Genomic DNA, 19,786 nt, shown 5'->3' with positions numbered 1-19,786 from the left:
CGGTTCTCAATTCGGGCTGCACATTCCAATCCAGTGGGAAGCTTTTAAAATGCAGATTCCTGGGCCCCCATCTCCATATTTTTTTGAATGACAATCTTAGGTTGGGGCTAAGGGATCTGTATTTTAAGAAAACTCCCTTAGGTAATTCTGGCACCTGAGAACAGGGATTGGGTCCACTGTCCCCCGACCCCTTCCGATGCTCCACATATTAAGTTTGGACTAAAAAATGGTAAGAGACTGGCCCAGGGTCACAAAGTAGTCAGTGGCAAACTTAGGCCTGAAGTCAGGTCTCTTGATATTTAATTCAGTGCAGTTTCTTTGCTTCAAATGAATTTACTCATTAAAATGAAGGGGTTTAGCTAATCTTTAACTCTTTCTCATTCAAAATTTTATGGTCAAACTTATTTCGTGAACATAAGAGAATATTCCTTAATAGGTAGACGAAAGAAGGTAAAAGGAGAGGTTATTCAAGGTTAACTCAGTGTTTGTCGGCTTCTTGGTTCCTCAGGTCCTGACTGTTCTGGAAAGCACTCCAGCCAGCTTGTATTTTGCTGAAGATCCTCCCACCTCACTGAAGTCCTTCAGGTGTCCTTCTCCTGTGTTCTTGGACAACGTACCAAGTATTCCCGTGGAAAATGATGAAAACCAGAATAACCCTTCACTGCCTCATGATAAAGGCTGGAGAAAAGATAGAATGACTCAGAAAATTCCCTTTGAATGCAGCCAGTCTGAGGTTACATTTCTGGGCTTTGACAGAAAGACAGGGCATAAGAGAAATGAGGACGCTTGGAACATGCCCAGTTCTTCTTGTGAAGAAAGTTCGTCTCCAAAGTATGCAGCCCCATCCCAGGACTCAAGCGCCTATGGTATGAATGTGGACCCTTCTGTAGAAGCTCCAGGCCATTCTTACAGGAGCAGTCCAGTGGAGACTAGCTGTTCCTCCGAATTTTCCTGGAACGAATGTGAAGAGTACAAAAAGGAGTCAATTTCACCAGATGATAAAGAAGAAAGCAAGTATTGCTGAGGCCCTGAGTGCAGGTGTCATCTGGGGAAGACATTGCCTTCATAAGTAATGCCAAGAGGATGATGGATGGTGAATTTGGGTAATGCACATCAACAATCTGCACAATCCTGTTCCTTCCTTTCCAACTCGAAAAACAAGGTGGCTTAAAAATTTATTTTATCAGGATAATTGCCTCATGATCAAACCTGGGCTAAATTAGAGCCACTCAGAATTACTTAAGATCATGGGCTCTGGCTTCAGACAAACAAAACAATCAAAACCTACCAAAAAGGGACCGGATTCTAATGTCTTCTCCACCCACCTCAGTGTGAGTGCTCAGCCTCCAATCTGCTAAGTGACTTCAGTTCACTTGGATTCCATTGTTTGGTTTAGCTTGCTTGCCAAGGCTTAGGAAATGTCTGATTTGTAAATGTTAATAGATGCCTTTTTAAAGAGTTGCCTTTTTGTTTATTTTGATCGACCCGTGATATACTTCTGTTCATCCCTGTCAAGCCTGCCTGTCTGGAAATGAACCAGTTCTCCACAGCTCTGACTGTTCTGTATAGAGAGGGGATTCCTGCCCAAGATCTGTGTTTCTGTATTTAAACTCTTAGGATAGTTTATCACATATAATATAGTTGTTGACTATTATTACAATTTTTTTTTTACAAATTTAGAGACCTATGTATGAAATTTTAATCATGTAATTTTTGTTCCTAAGAAAGTGGCTGGTCATAAGGGCCTAGGTCAGCTTTTTGTTTGATTCCATACCTTCTAACTCTGTGCCTTCATTTTTGCTGTTTACCGGATCGCCCCCTTTTGAAATCCTACCCAGTCCCTCAGGGCTCACCGGAAGTTTCCCTAATCTCTCTAGCCAGAAGTACTCACTTTATTTGCATTTCCACAGCAATTTCTGTTTTTTATTTGTCACTTTCTGAATTACATCAAAGTTGTCTGTGTCATCTTATATCTCTTACTAGATAGTAAACTCCCTGTATTAGTTTCCTATTGTTGCTGTAACAAGCTATCACAAACTTAGTGGGTTAAAACAACATAAGTAATTATTTTACAGTTCTGGAAGTCAGAGGTCCTCCGCATTCCTTCTGGAGGCTCTAGGGGGGAATTCATTCTCTTGCCTTTTCTAGCTTCTAGAAGCTATCTGCATTTTTTGGCTGATGGCTTCTTCCTCCATCCTCAAATCCAGCAACATAGCATCTTTGAATCTAGATCTCTCTCTCTCTCTGATCTCTTCTTCATCACCTCTTTCTCTTACTTTGGCCCTTCTGCCTCTCTCTTATAAGAATCCTTGTGATTGCATGGGGCCCACTCAGATAATCCAGGAAAATCTGTGTATCACAAAAATCCTTTAATTTAATCACATCGGAATGTCCCTTTTCTCCTGTAAAGTAATATATTCACAGGTCTCTGGAATTAGGATGTAGACATCTCTGGGTGCCATTTCTCTGTCTGTCTCATTCCCTGAGTGTGCAGGGGCCATCTCTTCAGGGCCTAGCGTGTTATCCTATACAGAGCAGGTGCTTCCTGATAAATTAAGTTGAATTAAATTATCTCTATGAACCCACATAATCAAAAATTCAGCTGTAGTAAACATTGCTGAGTAAATTAACAAAGTGGGGATAATGGCTGTCTTTATGATGATGGATAGAAACACTGCACAAAAACCATTTCCAGAGAATTTATGGACTCTCTCTCCAGTACTTTTATAATAAAAGGGTAGATCCCTAGTTTTCTGTGCCTCAAAGAAATATGCTCATGCCTTTTTTTTTTTGGTGAGTCAGTACAGTTGGGTTAATCATAGTCAGATTGGAGTCCAGATTCAGGAAAAATTAATAGAGAAGTCATCAGGAATCAGGGTCAGGTTAACAGACCAAGGTCAGAAACATGGAGCTACAGTTCTAAGAAAAAGGATCTCGTGGCAGGAAGTGCAATTCAAAATACAATAAGCCTTCCTCTGATTGACAGGCCAGATAAAGGTCCCAGGTAAGCATTTGGGAGAGGCCCTGCTCACAAGTGGTCTTCAAGGGACCTGGCTGCCTAAGGCTGCCTTCCCCATCGGATCATGACACGTGTGTTCACAATGCTCCCAAACTGACCATGTGCTAAGACTAGTGGGGGAAAGAGTTGGACTAGACTTCATATGATTTTAATTCTTGTGACCTGTCCTCGTTTGGCAACTCTGCATCATACGTGTTATGAAAGGAAGCAGTAATTTGACTTTATGTATTGTAAACCATTCTGAGGCCGATTTAGCTTAGAGATGTAGTCTGAAAGTATTTTGGCTGAACTGGGGAAATGAGCCTGGAATCGTGTGAAGTTGCCACTAGTAATTCAAAAGAAGAAATCAAGACAACCAAGAATTGGCTCTAGGTCCAACTGTTTCCACTTTGGATCTGGACACCCCAGTACCGTCAACGAGAGGTCATCGAGGAAGCTCTGAGGAACACCAGACCACGCCATTACTCAGCACATGTGTCATCTGTTGGTATCGTGTTGATTTGAACTTGCTTAGTTGACTTAAAGAAATGTTTCTCAAACTTTATTGTGCGTCAGAAGGCTTGTTAAAAACACAGATTGCTGGGCCCAACCCAGTTTCACACGCAGTGGGTCTGGGGTTAGGAATTTGGCTTTCTAACAAGTTCTCAGGTGCTGCTGCTGCTGCTGATGATGTGCAGGCCGCCCTTCGAGAACCAGTGCCTTCAAGTGTCCTCAAGTTGTTATAGATCAGTAGATTCTACCTTCCCATCTACTTTGTATGATTTTTGAGAGAGAACCATTTCTTTTAATTCTTTTATATTCACCCTATTACTTAGGATTTTGTTTACCTTAGAGTAAGAACTCTACAAATATTGTTAATAAATGATCTTTTTTGACTAGATCACCTTGCTAGGGTGTGACTGTGGTGGACTTCTTAAAGACCAAGTCAGATTAGCTGGCAATAACCTGATTAATGATATGGTAAACAGCTGCCACTGTGGCTGGAAATTACCAGAATTTTCTGTTGAGTAATCCAGTCCTCCTGACTAGATTTGCCTTCTAGTGGGTGCATTCATAAATGTTAATTGATAGGAATTAAATCTTTGCGTCCTGCTGTGGGCAATAAGAGGATGCCTCCATGGCTTCATGATGTAGAGACTAAGATACATGAAGAAACCAAGGAAGAGCCTCCAAGTGTTCCCTCTGATCAGCAAACATGAATTAGTAAGGAATCTCACTCATCTTCATCCTTATAACACCCCGTGGGCAATCCTCCAGGCAGATCTTATTCACTTGTTAGGGTTTTTGTCTCATTTTATAATTCCCCAAAACATGGAGAAAATATTTTGTTGTTTTTGAAAATAGGTATGGGATTTCTGACACGATCAATTGTATTGGCTTCTTGAGAATTATTCTAATGATCTGTGATTCACTGCATGCGGGTGAAGTTTCATGGTTGGTACTACATCAGCCTGTGTAATACAACTTTCATGACCTGAGGTTCGGTGAGTACAGGAAGTGAGCGTTATCACAAGTCACATTTATTGAGCATCTGCCAGAAGCAAGGCACTGTGTTGGCTACTCAGGTACCAAGTAAGGCGCAAGCATTTTAGGAAGGAAGGAAAGGCATCTGCCCAAGTGAACAGTACGGTGACATCTGTTATTTGAACCACAAACCGTTGGAACCGAAAGTGAGGGTGGACAGGGGGAGGGGAAGGCAGAGATTACTGTGCACATTCAAGAGGGTAAGGAAGGCGTCTTGGAGAAGACTCCTGGAAGGAGAGAAGGGATTAAGAGAAATGGAAAAGAGTGCCCAAGAAGCTCTCCAGGATGGATAGAAGGGAACTGGGGGCCCACGGCTCTCCTAGAGCTCTACACAAACCCGCCTCCAGGGCTGGAAGGATGGGTTGAGGGCGAAGGGAACTGGGTCCAGAGCTGTGTGTGTTTCTTCCTGTTTAACCCTTACAGCCTCCCGGAAGGTATAATTCCTATTTTAGAGAAGAGGAAACCGACTCAGGCGGGGTATGTAACTTGCCTAAGGGCCTCCCAGATCTGGAGGAGCCGGGATTTGAACCCACGTCTGTCTGACTTCAAAGCCCATGTTCTTTCTTGTCCTCCACATTACACAAAGAAGCCACTGCAGATTCAAGCTCCTACGAAAAGGAATGGATGTGAAAAGTCATTTGTTGATTCCAGAAATTTTCAGTAGTCACTGAAGCCTGGTCATGTCTTCTGCCTTTTTCATTACCCTGCTCCTCTGCTGTAGGACCACCTCTGCGGTCATTTGATGTGAGTTAAGTGAATTCATTCATCCATCCATTCATTCATTGAATAAGTATTTACCAACAGGTGGAGATACAGCAAAATCCAAACCCAACCAAGATCCCTGTGCTCGTGAACTTAGGTTTAGTGAACTTCGTGAATAAATGAATGAGTGGTGAATAGGGAACTCCGTGGCAGAGCTTTATCTCAGTTCTCACACTGACTGGCAGCTCTCCATGAGCCCTCCACACGGAGCTATCTCAGAGTATTCTCTGGACGTAGACCCTGCCTTCTCTGCTAGCTCCTCTGTTGGGGTTCAGAGAGCTTTTCTCCTCGTCCTGTTGAATAGTTGATATCTCCATGTACCCAGCGTTTTGCTATTAGTGTGCACTAAGCAGTCAGCGTCACACTTTGTGGCAGTCATGACAGAGCCTTTTCTTCCGTGGACCTATGATTTCTTCAAGGCATTCATTTGAAGGCTGATGGCATCTTCCGCAGGCTGCTTCTGCAGAATCTACGCAGGCCTCCCTCACTATTGGCCCATACTGGAATTGCCAGTTGACGTCTCTCTTCTTCTCCACAAAATGGAAACCTCCCTAAGGGCAGGGGCTGTATCCTCATTTTTCTGTCCCTAACAGCCAGCATAGTAATTGGCACATAATATGGCCCAATAAATATTTGTAAAATGAATGAATCAAGTAGTCCTTGACAACATCTTCAAAATCACTGGCGTCTGATGTACCAAGACTGCTATCTAGATTGCACCAGAGTCTGTCTTTCTAATATCCAGACTATCATCCATCATTTGCTTAAATGGTTTCATCTCACCATTCTTGGATAAAAGTTATTAACTTCAAGTACTAATATCTGAGCTGTCTTTGAAAAGAGGAATTAGGCATTGTGTACATTGCTTATAAATTCACTTCATGGTGGAAAATATTCCCAAACCGTGTCTAAGCAATGATAGACCAGCATTTTGACAGGGGATAAACTGATGTTAGATGTATTTTGTTTCCATTTTTCTGTCCCACGTTATTTATATATATTTGAGGGTCCATTAGACTTACGAGTATTTTCTTAGGGGTCATTTTTATTGCAGAGATCTACATTGCCTCCCAAACCTTCTCTTAAGAGCCTTCTTACTGGTGTCATCTGCTTTGTTGCAAACTTTTGTGGTCATCTCTATAAATACCAAGAGAATATTCCCAAAGTTTTTTATTGGCTCCTTAAATTTAAAATGTTCTTGTAGACCAATAATTGGGATGGAGGGTAAGAAGGTGGGAACAGTTTACTTGCAGGAGATTCAGACTCAGTTAATGTTGATGTGTCTAGTAGTGTGCTAGATGTATTCACACATCATTTAAATGCCTATTGAGCTGGGTTCTGTGACTCTAAGATCGAGGAAACTGAGGCTCAAATAAATTGACTTTTATCCAAGGTCACACCGTTGATGGAATGAGGATACAAAACAAAACTCTTTATTCAAGCTCCAGAAATATCTGCTCTGAGAAGGGGTAACTTAAAAATTAAAAGCATCCCCTATTTGAAAATGAAAACAGTTAATAAATACGTGTGTTTATTATTTTAATATTATTATTAATTTTGTCCTCCAAGATTGGCGAAGATTAAAGCAATTGACAAGAATGTGGGCAAATGGGCATTCTTGTTCACTGTAGGCAGGAGCAGAAATTGGTACAACCTTTCTAGAAGGCAATATGCATCAAATTTGGCAATATATATCAAAAATTTAAATGATGATCCCTTTTACCCAGCAATTTGTTTAGGAATTTATCCTAATGAATAAAAATTACACAAGTGTATAAACACAAGGGCAAAGGTGTACTTTATGATGTTTATGATATTAAAGTATTGGAAACAGCCTAAATATCCTTCAATAGGAGATGAGTTAAATAAATTATAGCACATAATATACAATTGAGTTGTATGCAACTGTCATTAAAGACTATTTAGATCTGTGTTTATTGCCATGGAAATTTGTCCCTGAAATATTATTGAATGAAAACGCAGAATACAGAATGGCATGTCTAATAACATTGGATATTTTTAAATAATCTGTTTCATAGAGAGATCTTTGCTAAAAGGTTAATGGTGGTTTTTTCTGAGCTGTGGTGTTTGGGTGATCTCTGCTTTCTTTAGACTTTTGTGTATTTGAAATTTTTATAATGAGCATGTATCATTTTTATTATCAAAAAATAATAAAGCTATTTTTATTTTGGGGAAAAAAATTCTCTACATTTGTACATTTGCCTGTCTCTTTGCTTAGTCGTGCCCTTGGTGACAGCTGGCAACTAGTGATAATGCTTCTATGCCATTGTCCTTTATTATTTCTGTCTTCCAACCTTAGTGACTGAAGCTCCCACATGGATTTGTCTGGTATCCCCTGAGTAACAACAAACTTTGAGAGGGCTTATAAAAAAGCAATCCAAGAGGCAAAAACCAGACGACCTGAAATACAGAAGAATAGAGAACAGATCACAGTGCACAACTGAGAATACTTGTAATTAAAGTTTAGTTGGTTTTGCTAAAATCTTTAAAAGTTACCCTTAAGATCTATACTTTCAAATCAGCACTTTAAGGAGTAACCTATACTTAAATTAAAAGATCTTTGGGGAGATAAATTTTCACCATAAAGTATCCATTCCCCAGACTTGTGCCCCACTATCCCTTTTTAGCCTACATGAAATTTTAACTTGCTGCTTTTAGTAGACTCTGCTCTGTAGTTATCATTGGAAATAAAGCTTGCAACAGTGCAGAGAAAGTGTGACTTTTCTCGGCAGGTGGAGATGGAGCCTATGTAACAAGGCTAATGGGATCCACAATAATGCAGTAATTATAAAGGGAAATGGCAAAGTATCCTCCAGGGTAAAATGCCAATTCTAATGAGTTCTATCTGGAAGGACTGTGTTGTGGGCATAACTCAGAGTGTGTAAATATGATAAAAACACTTCCTAGGCAAATCCTGCCAAAAGATAAATTAGTGCTGGCTTCTTAAGAGCACAACCACAAATTTTTTTAGCCACAAATGTAAGTATAGCCACAAATTTTGTGCTTTTGATACCAAAGTAATGCATTGGTGCTTCTTTTGCGTTTCCTGGAATGGAAATGCCAGGTGATACCAACTGTACCAGCGCTGCAAAGATTTCAGTGAAAGAGAAGGAATCCGATACATAAATACAGTGTAAAATGGAATCTTTCTGAACAGCTTTCTGAACATTGGAGGGAGGTATAAATAACTTCTGGTCATCTTCTTAATCTTTTTAATCCCATTACTCACTAATGATAATCTTGCGTCATTCTGAAAATGTAAAGGCTAATTAGGGTGCACTTGCCGGACCATTAAACACTGGATCTTGTGGTATTTTCTTCTTTTATGTTTGTAACACAGGACTTGTTAAAAGAGCTGCAATGACTTCAGCCAAGGGCAAATATTAATCTATGACCTTTTATTGTCTTTATTTTATATACATGGAGGAAAATGTATGCTTGCGTTTCAGTATGTTTACAAAGCTAAATATGCTTGTTTATATCAACTCACTGCGGGCAGCTCTAAGACTATTGCTTGAGATAGGAGGCAGAGCAATCTCTGACATTTTCATTATGCATTTGTCTAGCAGTTTGAAGGGGGAGAAATAACTCATATGATTACTAGTATCCTGTCTTGGCCATTAAAATGTATGTCCCTAATAAAAAAATTATCGCCATATTTTAGAAGACATAGTCTGACATGTCCTCATCTTTCTCCCCATCTCATAGCCTGGCATCATCGTTCCTGATTTCAGCAGTCATTGGAGTGAACCAAGTAACATCACAGCATCACAGTTAGACAGTCTCCTCAATTACAGTGCAACTACACCTCCACTTCACTTCAGCCACTATTCCCAAGGCCACACGGTGGACCCTGTCACACATCAGAAATCATAGTATGTTGTCCTTGACTTTATAATAACATCCTATTATCTGATCTTTTGATTTTGTCCTGGCCTATCAATGACCGTCCCCTTCCTCTCCCATCTACTCTGTGTTTTCCTCTGTGCGTCATCTGGGCCGTGGGTTCATCTCTATCAGTGATTGTCCTGATGGAGAAATAGAACCCCTAGTAGGTATTTCAAACAGATGGAATTTAACATTGGGAATTGGTTATCAAAGGGTTGAAAATGCTAGAAGAGCAAAAACAGGAACATGTGAAATTATCCAGAGATTATTAACTTCAAGAAGCCACTCTCACTCTTCTGGATGATGGAGAAAAAAGGGAAAATGTATAACTAAGAGCCATGACCACCGTCCTGCTGACGTTGTGAGTGCTTGCTGTGGATGCTTCTGGAATGGTGCTGCCCTGGAGGAAAGCAGGAATCAGAACCGGACCACCACCTGTGCTGCTGCTGTGGTCACTGCCAGGCGCCCAATAAGAAGAGAAAGAAGAAGCTTCTCCATTTCTCCCATGTTCCATAATGAGAAGTTAGCCGTCAAGGACATCTAGGAAATACAGTTTTCTCTGAACTACAGAGGAAAGCACAGGGGGTCAAGAATGGAGCTAAGAGCCAACAGACGAATCCTACCCTTTGGCTATTCAGCATTTATTCACACCCCCTCTGCCCTATATTTAAACTTCCAGGAACAATATCATGCAAATATCCCTTAAATAATTGAAGATGCTGTCATTCTCCCAAAAGAGGCAATACAAGTTCCCATCAGTCATCATTTCCATCTCTGGGTGATCTTAATTTTTCTCCCACCTGAATTTTCTAAGAACAAAGGTAATCATCACCAACATTTCTTATGTAATATAGGTGAAAAGAGAGGGAAAAATCAATAATTGGTTAATATACACAAATAAATACAGAGCAAAGGAAATAGCATGGCTGCTGTAGTCTTTGTTTCTATAATTCGTCACAAGGCTGCAATTTGTATTTATTAGGTGCTTCTTTCCCTCTCCTTCCATGTCCCTTTGCCCTCAGCCAGTGCACTGCTTGTGCAGGTTTCCCTCCCTGATGGTGGGCTCCAGATCTTCACTCCTGACGGCGTGAGTCCTCGGTGGTCCTGCCTTGATCAGCGTGCACATTAGCATTCCCTATTGCATGTGGAGCTGTTGGCACTCAGAATGCCCTGGATCCCAAACTTAAACCTTCCTGCCCTCAATGTGCTCACCAATCTGATTCCCCCTGGATAACTATAGTCAATACCCGGAGCCAGTATAGTAACCGACTTCACTCCTCTTGGTTCAGTGGCATGTAGAGCCCCAAATGGCAGTCCCTCACCTTCCAGGTCAGTGAAACCATTGCTATGTCCACGTGGGATCATTTCTCACTTGAGATCTGAGACCTTTAAATTAGCAGAGCTCAGAATTGAAGAGTTGGGAAGTCAAAAAAAATGAGTAGCTAGTTTTATTTTGTTTTTCTCAGCATCCTGGTCAATGGGAAAAGTTGTAAACCATCAATGCCTCTCTTAAAATGTATCATTCCAAATCAAATGCAACACTTTAGGGCCGGCCCCGTGGCTTAGCGTTTAAGTGCGTGCGCTCCGCTGCTGGCGGCCCGGGTTCGGATCCTGGGCGCGCACTGATGCACCGCTTCTCCGGCCATGCTGAGGCCGCGTCCCACATACAGCAACTAGAAGGATGTGCAGCTATGACATACAACTATCTACTGGGGCTTTGGGGGGAACAATAAATAAATAAATTAAATTAAAAAAAAATGTAACACTTTAAATATGGTAGGTAAAAAGAGTATTAGTTTATTCTGTTATTTAATTGGGTATGTTTCTGTTAATTCAGTCTAAGGTTGTGCTAAGTATGGGTACGTACACACACATAGCATGCGTGTGTGTGTGGTGTGTGTGTGTATGCGTGTGTGTGTGTGTGTGTGTGTGTGTGTCTCAAAGTCATCCTTTCATTTTAGCTCATACTGAGCTTGTGGATCTACCAAGGCCTTGAAGTATTTTTCACATAAACTGCTGATAACACCTATCTCCTTCATCCTTTCCTTGTGTAATTGATTTTTATGAAATAAAATCCAGAGTTGATTGTATTTTTATTGTTATAACACTATCCAACTATTTTTAAATGACTTAATGTACATCGTGGTTCAATGCCGTCTTGTTTGTTTTGACTTGTTTATCCACCTTTTGAGGGAGACCCTGGCTAACTCCCCTTTGATAATCAGTTCCAGCCACACTGGCCTTCTTGCATGCCGAGCTGTTCCCATCTCAGGACTTTTGAACTTACTGTTCTCCCGCCTGGAACTCTCCCCCCAGAATCTCTCCCTCTGCAATTACTCTCTATCACCTTTTACAATGTATCAATTTCCTTCAACTCATCTGTCAATGCATGACATTTTATTTATATATATATTTATTTATGTATTTATTTGTTTATCATCAATCTTCTTCCCTAGAATATAAAATCCATGAGGCCAAGGACTTGGACTTGTTCACCACTGGATCCCCAGCACTTAGAAAACTTCCTGATACATAAGAGATGCTTAATAAACATTTTTCAAATATATGAATTAGCTAGTCTTTGAAAATTTTAATTAAATCATCCAACTTTTAGCTCTTCTTTTCAGACTTGTATCATTGGCCAGTTGGATGAGGTTACTTTCTCTATCCACAAAATTATTGATAGAAAGTACTCTACAGGATAAAGCCGGTCTTAGAACCATGTGCCATTCCACTAAGTACCCTCTCCCAGGTTAACGTTCTTTCTGATCATTAAAAAGTCTTTAGGAATAAATTCAACCAATTCTGATTTTATCTCATTTTTCAACATATATTTCTTTATCTTGAATACAAGATATGATCCATACTCCATTAAATAATGTAAAAGGACCTTCATAAACTGGTCCCAAACCATCTTTCTATCATTTATACCCCATCACTACCTCCTTCCTGCCTCTTTTCCATAGACTTGTATCTTTTGTTCTAGTCCCACTAAATGTGTTATAATTCCTAAAGCATACCATGTCCCTTCTCATCTCCATGCCTTAGCACTGCTGTTCCAGCTATCTGGAATGCCCTCCTCTCCCCACCCCCACCTTCAGCCAGGTACATCCTTATACACCATTCATGGTCTGGGATAAATACCACTTTCTCCATGAATCCTTCCCAAACTTCCCTGAGTGATTAATCACCCTCTCCTCTGTTTGTCCACTTCTGCGTTTTGCTTGTTATTTGTAATCATTACCATATTATTTATAGGTCTCTTTTTAGTGTTAAGACTGTGACCTCCTCCAGGTTATGAAGTTAGATACTCACTGATATCCATTGAATAAATGAAAAACATAATGAAATACTTTGTTCATTGCTTGTTGGAGTTTAAAGACAGCAGGTCCCATTCAATAGGACTGACTGATATCCCAGACTGGCTTCCATCAAGGTGACACTGACCTCAGTGAGTTTTTGGGATCCGTCTTAGCCTTGCCATTTCAGGACCAGAATTCCTCAGTCTCTTTGGAATGGACTTACTCTCAACAGCAGATCTGCACTGATGAAGTTCATGGAGGTTTAAAAAAATCAGCATAATAATTTTCTACTTTATAATGAAAAATATAACTGTCCAGAGAACAAAATTCTCAAGTCAATCTATTAGTGCATTGTCTCCCTGTAGGCAAGTTCTACACGAAGCAATAAGATATGGCACAGGGGAATTAGTTGATCTTAAGTATTTTTCAGTGAAGGAAGCTTGAGACCATCTCATGCACTAGAGAAGTAGTCTTTCCAAGGAAAGTGTGATGTTTGTGGTTGCTTAGCCAAGACTGCCACTCTCTGGGCAGAGCCTGGGGGATCACCTTCAACTTGTCCGCTAACACTCCATTTCCTGTGCAGCTGTGGTCAAACAGCATCACTCTGCTCAAACAGGACTTAAAGAAATTTCACTGAACGTCTGGTGACTAAGTTATATTCGTATTCGAGTTCCCATTCTTCCCATTTATATATTCATGGATGCTCTCCTGGTTTGTTCCTGTTCATAGTTATTGTGTGTGGATTTAACTAATTTAACTCCACGGACAACTATATCTCCACCTCATTGTCAACCCTGTTTAGTGACAACAAGACCTAAAAGTGTTGAAAGACTAATTCAGGTCTTGAGATTTGTGAGTGGAAGAGGTAGAAATGCAACCTTGGTCTTATTGCTCCAATCTGCTGCCGTTTCTATTATATTTTTCTCTGTGGAAATCCCTGATAATTATTCAAGCAGACTAGTTCTTAGCCTTTTTTACTTTATTAAAAATATTTTTTTCAAAAGGCTTAAAAACAAGCACACACTTTGATACATTATTGACACTTCTACGAACCTATCTTGTGAAAATAATCATAGAAGTGCAACAATTATAGCTAGCAGGATGTTCATTGCTACCTTACCTACAATAGTAAATAGCTGAAAAGAACCTAAATTTCCAACAACAGGAAATGTGTTAAATAAATTATAACTAAATGTAATCGTTAACATAATACTATGCAAGAATGTTCATCCTACATTGTTAGGTGGTAAAAGGCAGATTACTCAACACTATGTAAGATAGGATCCTGCTTCTTGCAAAAAGAAAAGTGTGTGGATACATAGCTGTAGAAAAAAGACTGGAAGAAAATAAGCAAAAATATCTCAAAGAAAGTGGGTGTTAGGATTATAACGATGTCCCCCTTCTTTTTTGCTTATCTAAATATTCTGCAATGAGCATGTTTTCCTTTACTTTTTAAAATGATTGCCATTATTAGAATAGTTAAAAATTAATTATTGTTATCTTATTTGATGGGATTTGAGTAGAAAATTAAAACCATATGCAACGATATATCAGTATTTTCATTACGTAGCTTTCTGTGTAAAGCTGCTTTGATCTCTCTACTTCACATGTTATTAATTTCCTAAACTGATATTACACTGCAGTAGCTCTTTAAACTTATTAATCGCCTGTATTTCTATTCATATAAAGGCAGACAAGGCTTTTTTGTTGTTCTCTGAGAGTGACTATTATAAGATATTGAGAATAATGACCCCCAAGCAAATATTCAAGGGACTAAGCTTAATTTGTTAGAGTACTATGGTGATGTGGTAACAATTATGATTTTGTTTCCAGTGTGGGAGAGTAGGCTGTCTGCTAAAGCTGCAGAATGTACGTCTCCCTAGTCCATCCTCTGCAGGTGTTACATGATCAGAACAGAGACCACGAGAGAACAGGCAGAGATCAGCAGGAAGTATCCTTGCACTGGTCAGTGACTACTACCGTGTTTGTATGTGAGGCACAGCAGAAGTTAGATCAAGAAATGTTACTGTTTAATTATAATTCAATTAAATTTTAATTTAATTTCTAAATTCAGGGAATTTAAAACCAGCATAATGACAAGCGAAGAAATGTAAAGTCCTCTGCTGTGTCTTCTTTCTCATATTCTCATCCTCATATACTTCTCTTCCCTCTGGGATTTATTCACTCACTGCTGACCTCCCTCCCAGACCTTTCTGCTCTTTCTGGTGGAATGTTCATTTGCTTTCGAGGAAGCTTCTCTTCATTCTCAACCTGCTCAAGACCTTTTCACTCTTCCCATTATCTTAACAAAGCCTGGCTCTCATCAAGAACATTGCTTTGCTTCCTTTACAATTCTGTCCCAATGAAGGGTGCTCATTCTTCCATGAACCTGACACCTCTAGGTCTGGGCGGAGGAGATCCAATCCTTCTCGCTGGCTCCACACTGCTGCTCCTACATCACGGAACTCCCGGCCCAGGGCTGGCCTCAGGGGCGTGAGTCCAGGGCAGTCACATGGGGCTCCATGCACAGAAGTGCCCCAGGCTTGGGGTTTAAAGCTCTACAGTTGCCATCTTGAAACTCGTAAAAAACCGACATGGGCTGAATTGTGTCCTCCCGCAATTCATGCGTTGAAGCCCTAACCCTCAGTACCTCAGAATGTGACTGTATTTGAAGACAGGGTCTTTAAAGAGGTAATTAAGGTTAAACGAGGTCATTGGTGTGGGTGCTAATCCAATACGACTGGTGTCCTTATCAGAAGAAGAGATTAGGATACAGACAGGCATGAAGGAAAGACCCAGTGAAGACAGAGGGGGAAGACGGCCATCTACAGGCTAAGGACAGAGGCCTCAGATGAAACCAAGATGCCTGCAACATCTTGATCTAGGACTTCTAGCCTCCAGAAATGTGAGGAAATAAATTTCTGTTGTTTAAGCCACCCCATCTGTGGTACTTTGTTACGACAGCCCTAGCAAACTAATATAACAATTTTACCTTTAATTTGTGTTCCGTAAGTAAAGTCTGATGGACTGTGGAGCATGCTCAAGGGGCTTAGAGCCTTGGTGCATATGGGGTCCCACTTCCCACTGCCTCCCTACCTTCCCTAGTCTGGTTCTTGGCCTCCCGCTCCCCCCTTCCCTTGCCCCCAGCACCTTGGGTCCCATCCAGTCTGCCCCTTCCTGTCCCCTCCCTGGGGCAGTGACTGGGTCCTCTCAGCAGAGCAAGTCGACTGTGTGCCTCTGCCCCAGGCAGGGAGCTGGATGCAGGCGCAGGTAGGGCCAAGGTTGGGTGAACACCCCCCATGGCATCTTCAGGTGGGGCACGGCAGCACCATCCCTGTCCAAGGCTGGCAGTGCCACAGTGCGTCTGCTTGGTGGGCACGTGGCAAGGGTGGCCTCTCGCCCTCCCAGATCCAGGCAGCAAGCATGTCCCGGTGCCGGCTGGTGGTGGGCTGTGGGAAGCGGAGATTGGTTTATTTGCATCCAGCTGGGGTGCAGCATATCAGGGGAAGTAGAACTCGGAACTCCGTGACCAGACACTGAGTCACAGGACAGAGCCCCCACTGGGCGGCTGTGAGGGTCTGCCTTCACTCTGCCAGTATCCCCACGTCCAAGGGACCACGACATGAAACAGCAAATAAAAACATCCACCATGACAGGTCAAGAAAGGGACTGCAGAAAGAAGGAAAGTCTTTTTACATTTTAGTATCTTTAACAGCACTATATTTGAACAAAGGCCCTCACACTTTCATTTTGACTGGGCCCTACAAATTACGCAGCCAGTCCTGCCCTGTACAAAAATGTCACCAATGTCATGCAATCTGGCTATTTCACCCTCCATCCTCAGCACTATTGCTCTGTACGTACAATTTCCTCCCTTGACTGGTATCTTCAACCCTGCCCCCAGCCACCGTGGTGGGGTAACCCATCACTCACGTTTCAGACCGTCTGCATCCAGCTCTTGACATCACCCACCCTCCAATCGAGTCTAGGAGAATAGTCCCCTCCCGTGTCGGCCGCCCCCATCCTTTCACTACCCGACTGCTCCACCTCTCAACCTCTCCTTGTGATTGTCCCACAAGCTGTGAGGCAGATCCGCCAGCTGCACGACACTGCACAAGTTAGCTGCCGTCTTTGCGCCTCAGTTTCTTCACCTGTAAAATGAAGAGAGTGATATTAACCTTATAGGTCTGCTGTAAGGTTACATGCAATAGTATCTAGGATGTGCTAGCGTGGCGCCTGGCACATACGCGTTCTCACTGAACGGCTAGCGTTTTCCCCTTGGGTCACAACTCCCTGTCCCTCCGGCTCTCATCTCTTATCCAATACCAAGATCTCTGGACTCGCAGTTTTTCCCTTTTGTGTCAGTCTACACGACACCATCCCCCTCTCATCCCCAGGCTTCACTTCCCTTTTTTTAAAATCTTGGCAGCATCCTCAGTTTCTTTTCAGATATGGCAGAAAAATACAAAATAACTGATCTGCAAACAGTGGTCTGGTTGCTCTCTAGCTCCTGTGATCTGTGTTCTCTGCTCCCAAGCCCACGCCCTGTGGAGTCACCTGCCCCGCTGTGCTGACCTGTGTCACCACGCACCTAGGTCTCCACTTCAGCCGGCCCCTCTCTGCTGCTTTGCCGTGTTTGCTGGTCTCAGGTCATCTGTCACCTCTGTACCCAACAGCAATTGTCAGAAGGCTTCTCTTCAAGCCTCCGTTCCTCTTCTGTCCTCTAGCTCTGAGCCACTGTCCCCGATTTCAACTCAGAGGGAAAAAGCAGACTCTAGGCTTCGCTCCTTGTTCCTCTGCCACTGTTGAACAGACCCAGGGAGCACACTTCCCTCTCTTCCTCCATCTCTCTTCTTGGCTCTTCTCTTCTGTGCTCCGGATTCCCTTCTCTCCTTTACTCAGTCACTTATCCTTTCTACTTTGCCTTCCACCTCTTATTTTCCATGTCCATTTCTGTTCAACATGGAAACCTGATTACATCTTTTTCAATACTTAGGGGGAAAACCTGTTCTGTAATCACATTTCATCTGACTCCAGTTCCTCTCAGCCAGGCTCCTGGATAACGCGGATTCCACTCACTTCTCGCTCAGCCTCGCTTCCTGTTCGTTCCTCAGCTCCTTCAACAAGGAGTTTGCCCTCCTTCCACTAACATTTCTCTCTCTCAGACAATCAGTGGCCTCCTGACTGCCAACCCTCGTGATCAACGCTTAGACTTTCCGCACTTGATTTTTCTGCAGCTTCTGGCGTGGCTGAATTCTGCTTCCTTCTGGAGAGGCTCCTGAGTGCTCTCCCTCCCTCTCTCCCCGCTTCTAGGATATAGCTCTCTCAGTTATATTTCTACCATTTTGACCCCTGCCTCTCTCCCCTTCTCTGCTTTCCCTCCTCCTCCCCTACTGTCCCTCAGACGTTGCTATCCTCTGGACTCCTGCCTCTGCCCCTCTCCCTTCCACTCTCACAGCCTCCCTCGATGAATACATTTGCTCTCCTGGCTTTAACCACCCTCTGCTTTCTGCCAACTCCACAGTGCTGGGTTCCAGGCCCACTGGGCCTGAGCAGCGCGGTGGATTCAGCATTGAGCAGCCACTCGCTTACCAGCCGATGGACTTGGAGCAGACCAGTTAACCACTGCAAGTCTCAGTTTCTTCATTTGTGCATGAGACTAATAATAAATATACACCTTATGGGCTTATCGTGAGGATGAAAATAATGCAGAAAAAGCACAGTCTCTGGCATGTATAAATGACTCAGTAAATGGCAGTGATCCTGCTGCTGCTACTGGTGATGCTACTCAGGCCCTGCAGGTATTTGCAGGATCTCACCTGCACAGGCTGCCCCCCAGCAGCTGGTCCTGTGAACTGTAGAAGCTCTTCTCGGCCGCCTGGCACCTCTCTGTCTGTATTCACAGCATCTGGGCCTGCTGCCAGGTCTCTACGTCCTCTCACATCTAGGAAGTATCTTTACTTCCTGACTCGAATCATCCTCTATTGTACCTGACCTGGCTTTTCTGAGGTCTCCAACTTGAAGAAGCCCATTTTAAGCAGTCTCCCATACCCATGTAAGGCCTACTTCATACCAACATTCTCAATGTGGTTTCTGCAGTATCTGTGCAACGCTGCTGATATCCGAGGAACACGGTTTGGGAGACACTAACCAACAGGCTAAAGGTCCTTGCCTACTTTTCTACCTTATCCACTCTGTCCTGTAAGTGCTCTGCCTCACCAAAGGAAACCACTGACAGTTTCCAGCAGGTACCATGCTGCTCCTTTTCTACCCTTATCTGCACAGCTGCCCAACCATCTCTCCCCTAGCCCCTTGCCAGATACACCAGTTCTGCACTCTCTCCTGCAGCTCTGCTTAGTCTTTTCTACAACTGTTTGCCTCTCAGCCACACTGACCTTCACCTTCCAATCATATCTTTGTCCCCAGAGCCGAGCATGATGCACACAGCAGACCTTGAGCATCTAGACAGCGATTGAAGACAAAGGAAAAACACTGGAGAAACGCTTCATCAGAATTCCACTAGGGGTCACTTTCTGTACATTCTAGGAAGAAACGGTGAAGATACTTAGTAAATCAGTTCTTTATGAAAAATTCAGCTCCGTGTTTAATTTTTAAAGTCATTTGTTGTTTACTTAATGGAAACTGAAATTCTGCCGTGTCGCACAAGCCTCGAAGCGCTGTATGATTGCCAGCTCTTTCTGGCGTTACGGATAATGTCAATATTCATGTTTGTGTAAAAAACAAAATTAAACATGGCATTTAATTTTGCAAATTAAGAATTCAGATCACCAAATTTATATGAAAAATTTCTTCCATATTTTTAGGTTAACATCCTCAGATAAGGTTAATATCTAATTAGTTCATTTCAAATATGTTTCTAGATCATCCCAAAGACCTGGTCTTCTAAATCTTTATTTCCTTACCACACTTATTTTCATTTAACCTCAGTTGCAAAATTAATGGTGTATTCTTACTGATCATCTTGATCTGCCTAATATCACGGAGATTTTAATAAGGGGAGGCAAAGGGGGAGAAGCTGATTTTACTAACAATTAGTGGCCACTAAATGCAGTACAAATACACTTAGCATAGACGTAATGCTTTAATATTTGGGTTACTCCCTCCAACACAATATTCTTGACTGGCCTCCAAAGCAGCCATAGTATTGTGGGGGATCAGAATTGGCCACCCCAAAATGTATTTCTTTGCCTTGATTATTTTTAAGAACGAAAGACTCTGAGGGGCCGGTCCCATGGCGTAGCAGTTAAGT

The 19,786-nt window shown here is 42.2% G+C and overlaps 1 protein-coding gene across 3 annotated transcripts in view; it reads left to right on the top strand.

Annotated features, from left to right (window-relative positions):
* Nucleotides 1-10,132, top strand: part of IRAK3 (interleukin 1 receptor associated kinase 3) — a 61,707-nt gene extending 51,575 nt beyond the window's left edge. Inside the window, exons 12-13 of one of the 3 annotated variants that reach the window (XM_058557701.1) lie at nucleotides 509-1,103; nucleotides 9,035-10,132. In XM_058557701.1, the coding sequence (XP_058413684.1) occupies nucleotides 509-1,024 (516 nt within the window). In that variant the 3' untranslated portion in view covers nucleotides 1,025-1,103; nucleotides 9,035-10,132. Of the gene's footprint in view, nucleotides 1-508; nucleotides 5,288-9,034 lie in introns of those variants that run through there. The other 2 variants (XM_058557699.1, XM_058557702.1) reach the window with 2 other exon arrangements.
* Nucleotides 10,133-19,786: the final 9,654 nt, after the last annotated feature.

Source organism: Diceros bicornis, chromosome 17, assembly GCF_020826845.1.
Source record: "Diceros bicornis minor isolate mBicDic1 chromosome 17, mDicBic1.mat.cur, whole genome shotgun sequence".
In the NCBI taxonomy this organism is placed as follows: domain Eukaryota; kingdom Metazoa; phylum Chordata; class Mammalia; order Perissodactyla; family Rhinocerotidae; genus Diceros; species Diceros bicornis.
This window is presented reverse-complemented; position numbering and strand designations above follow the sequence as displayed.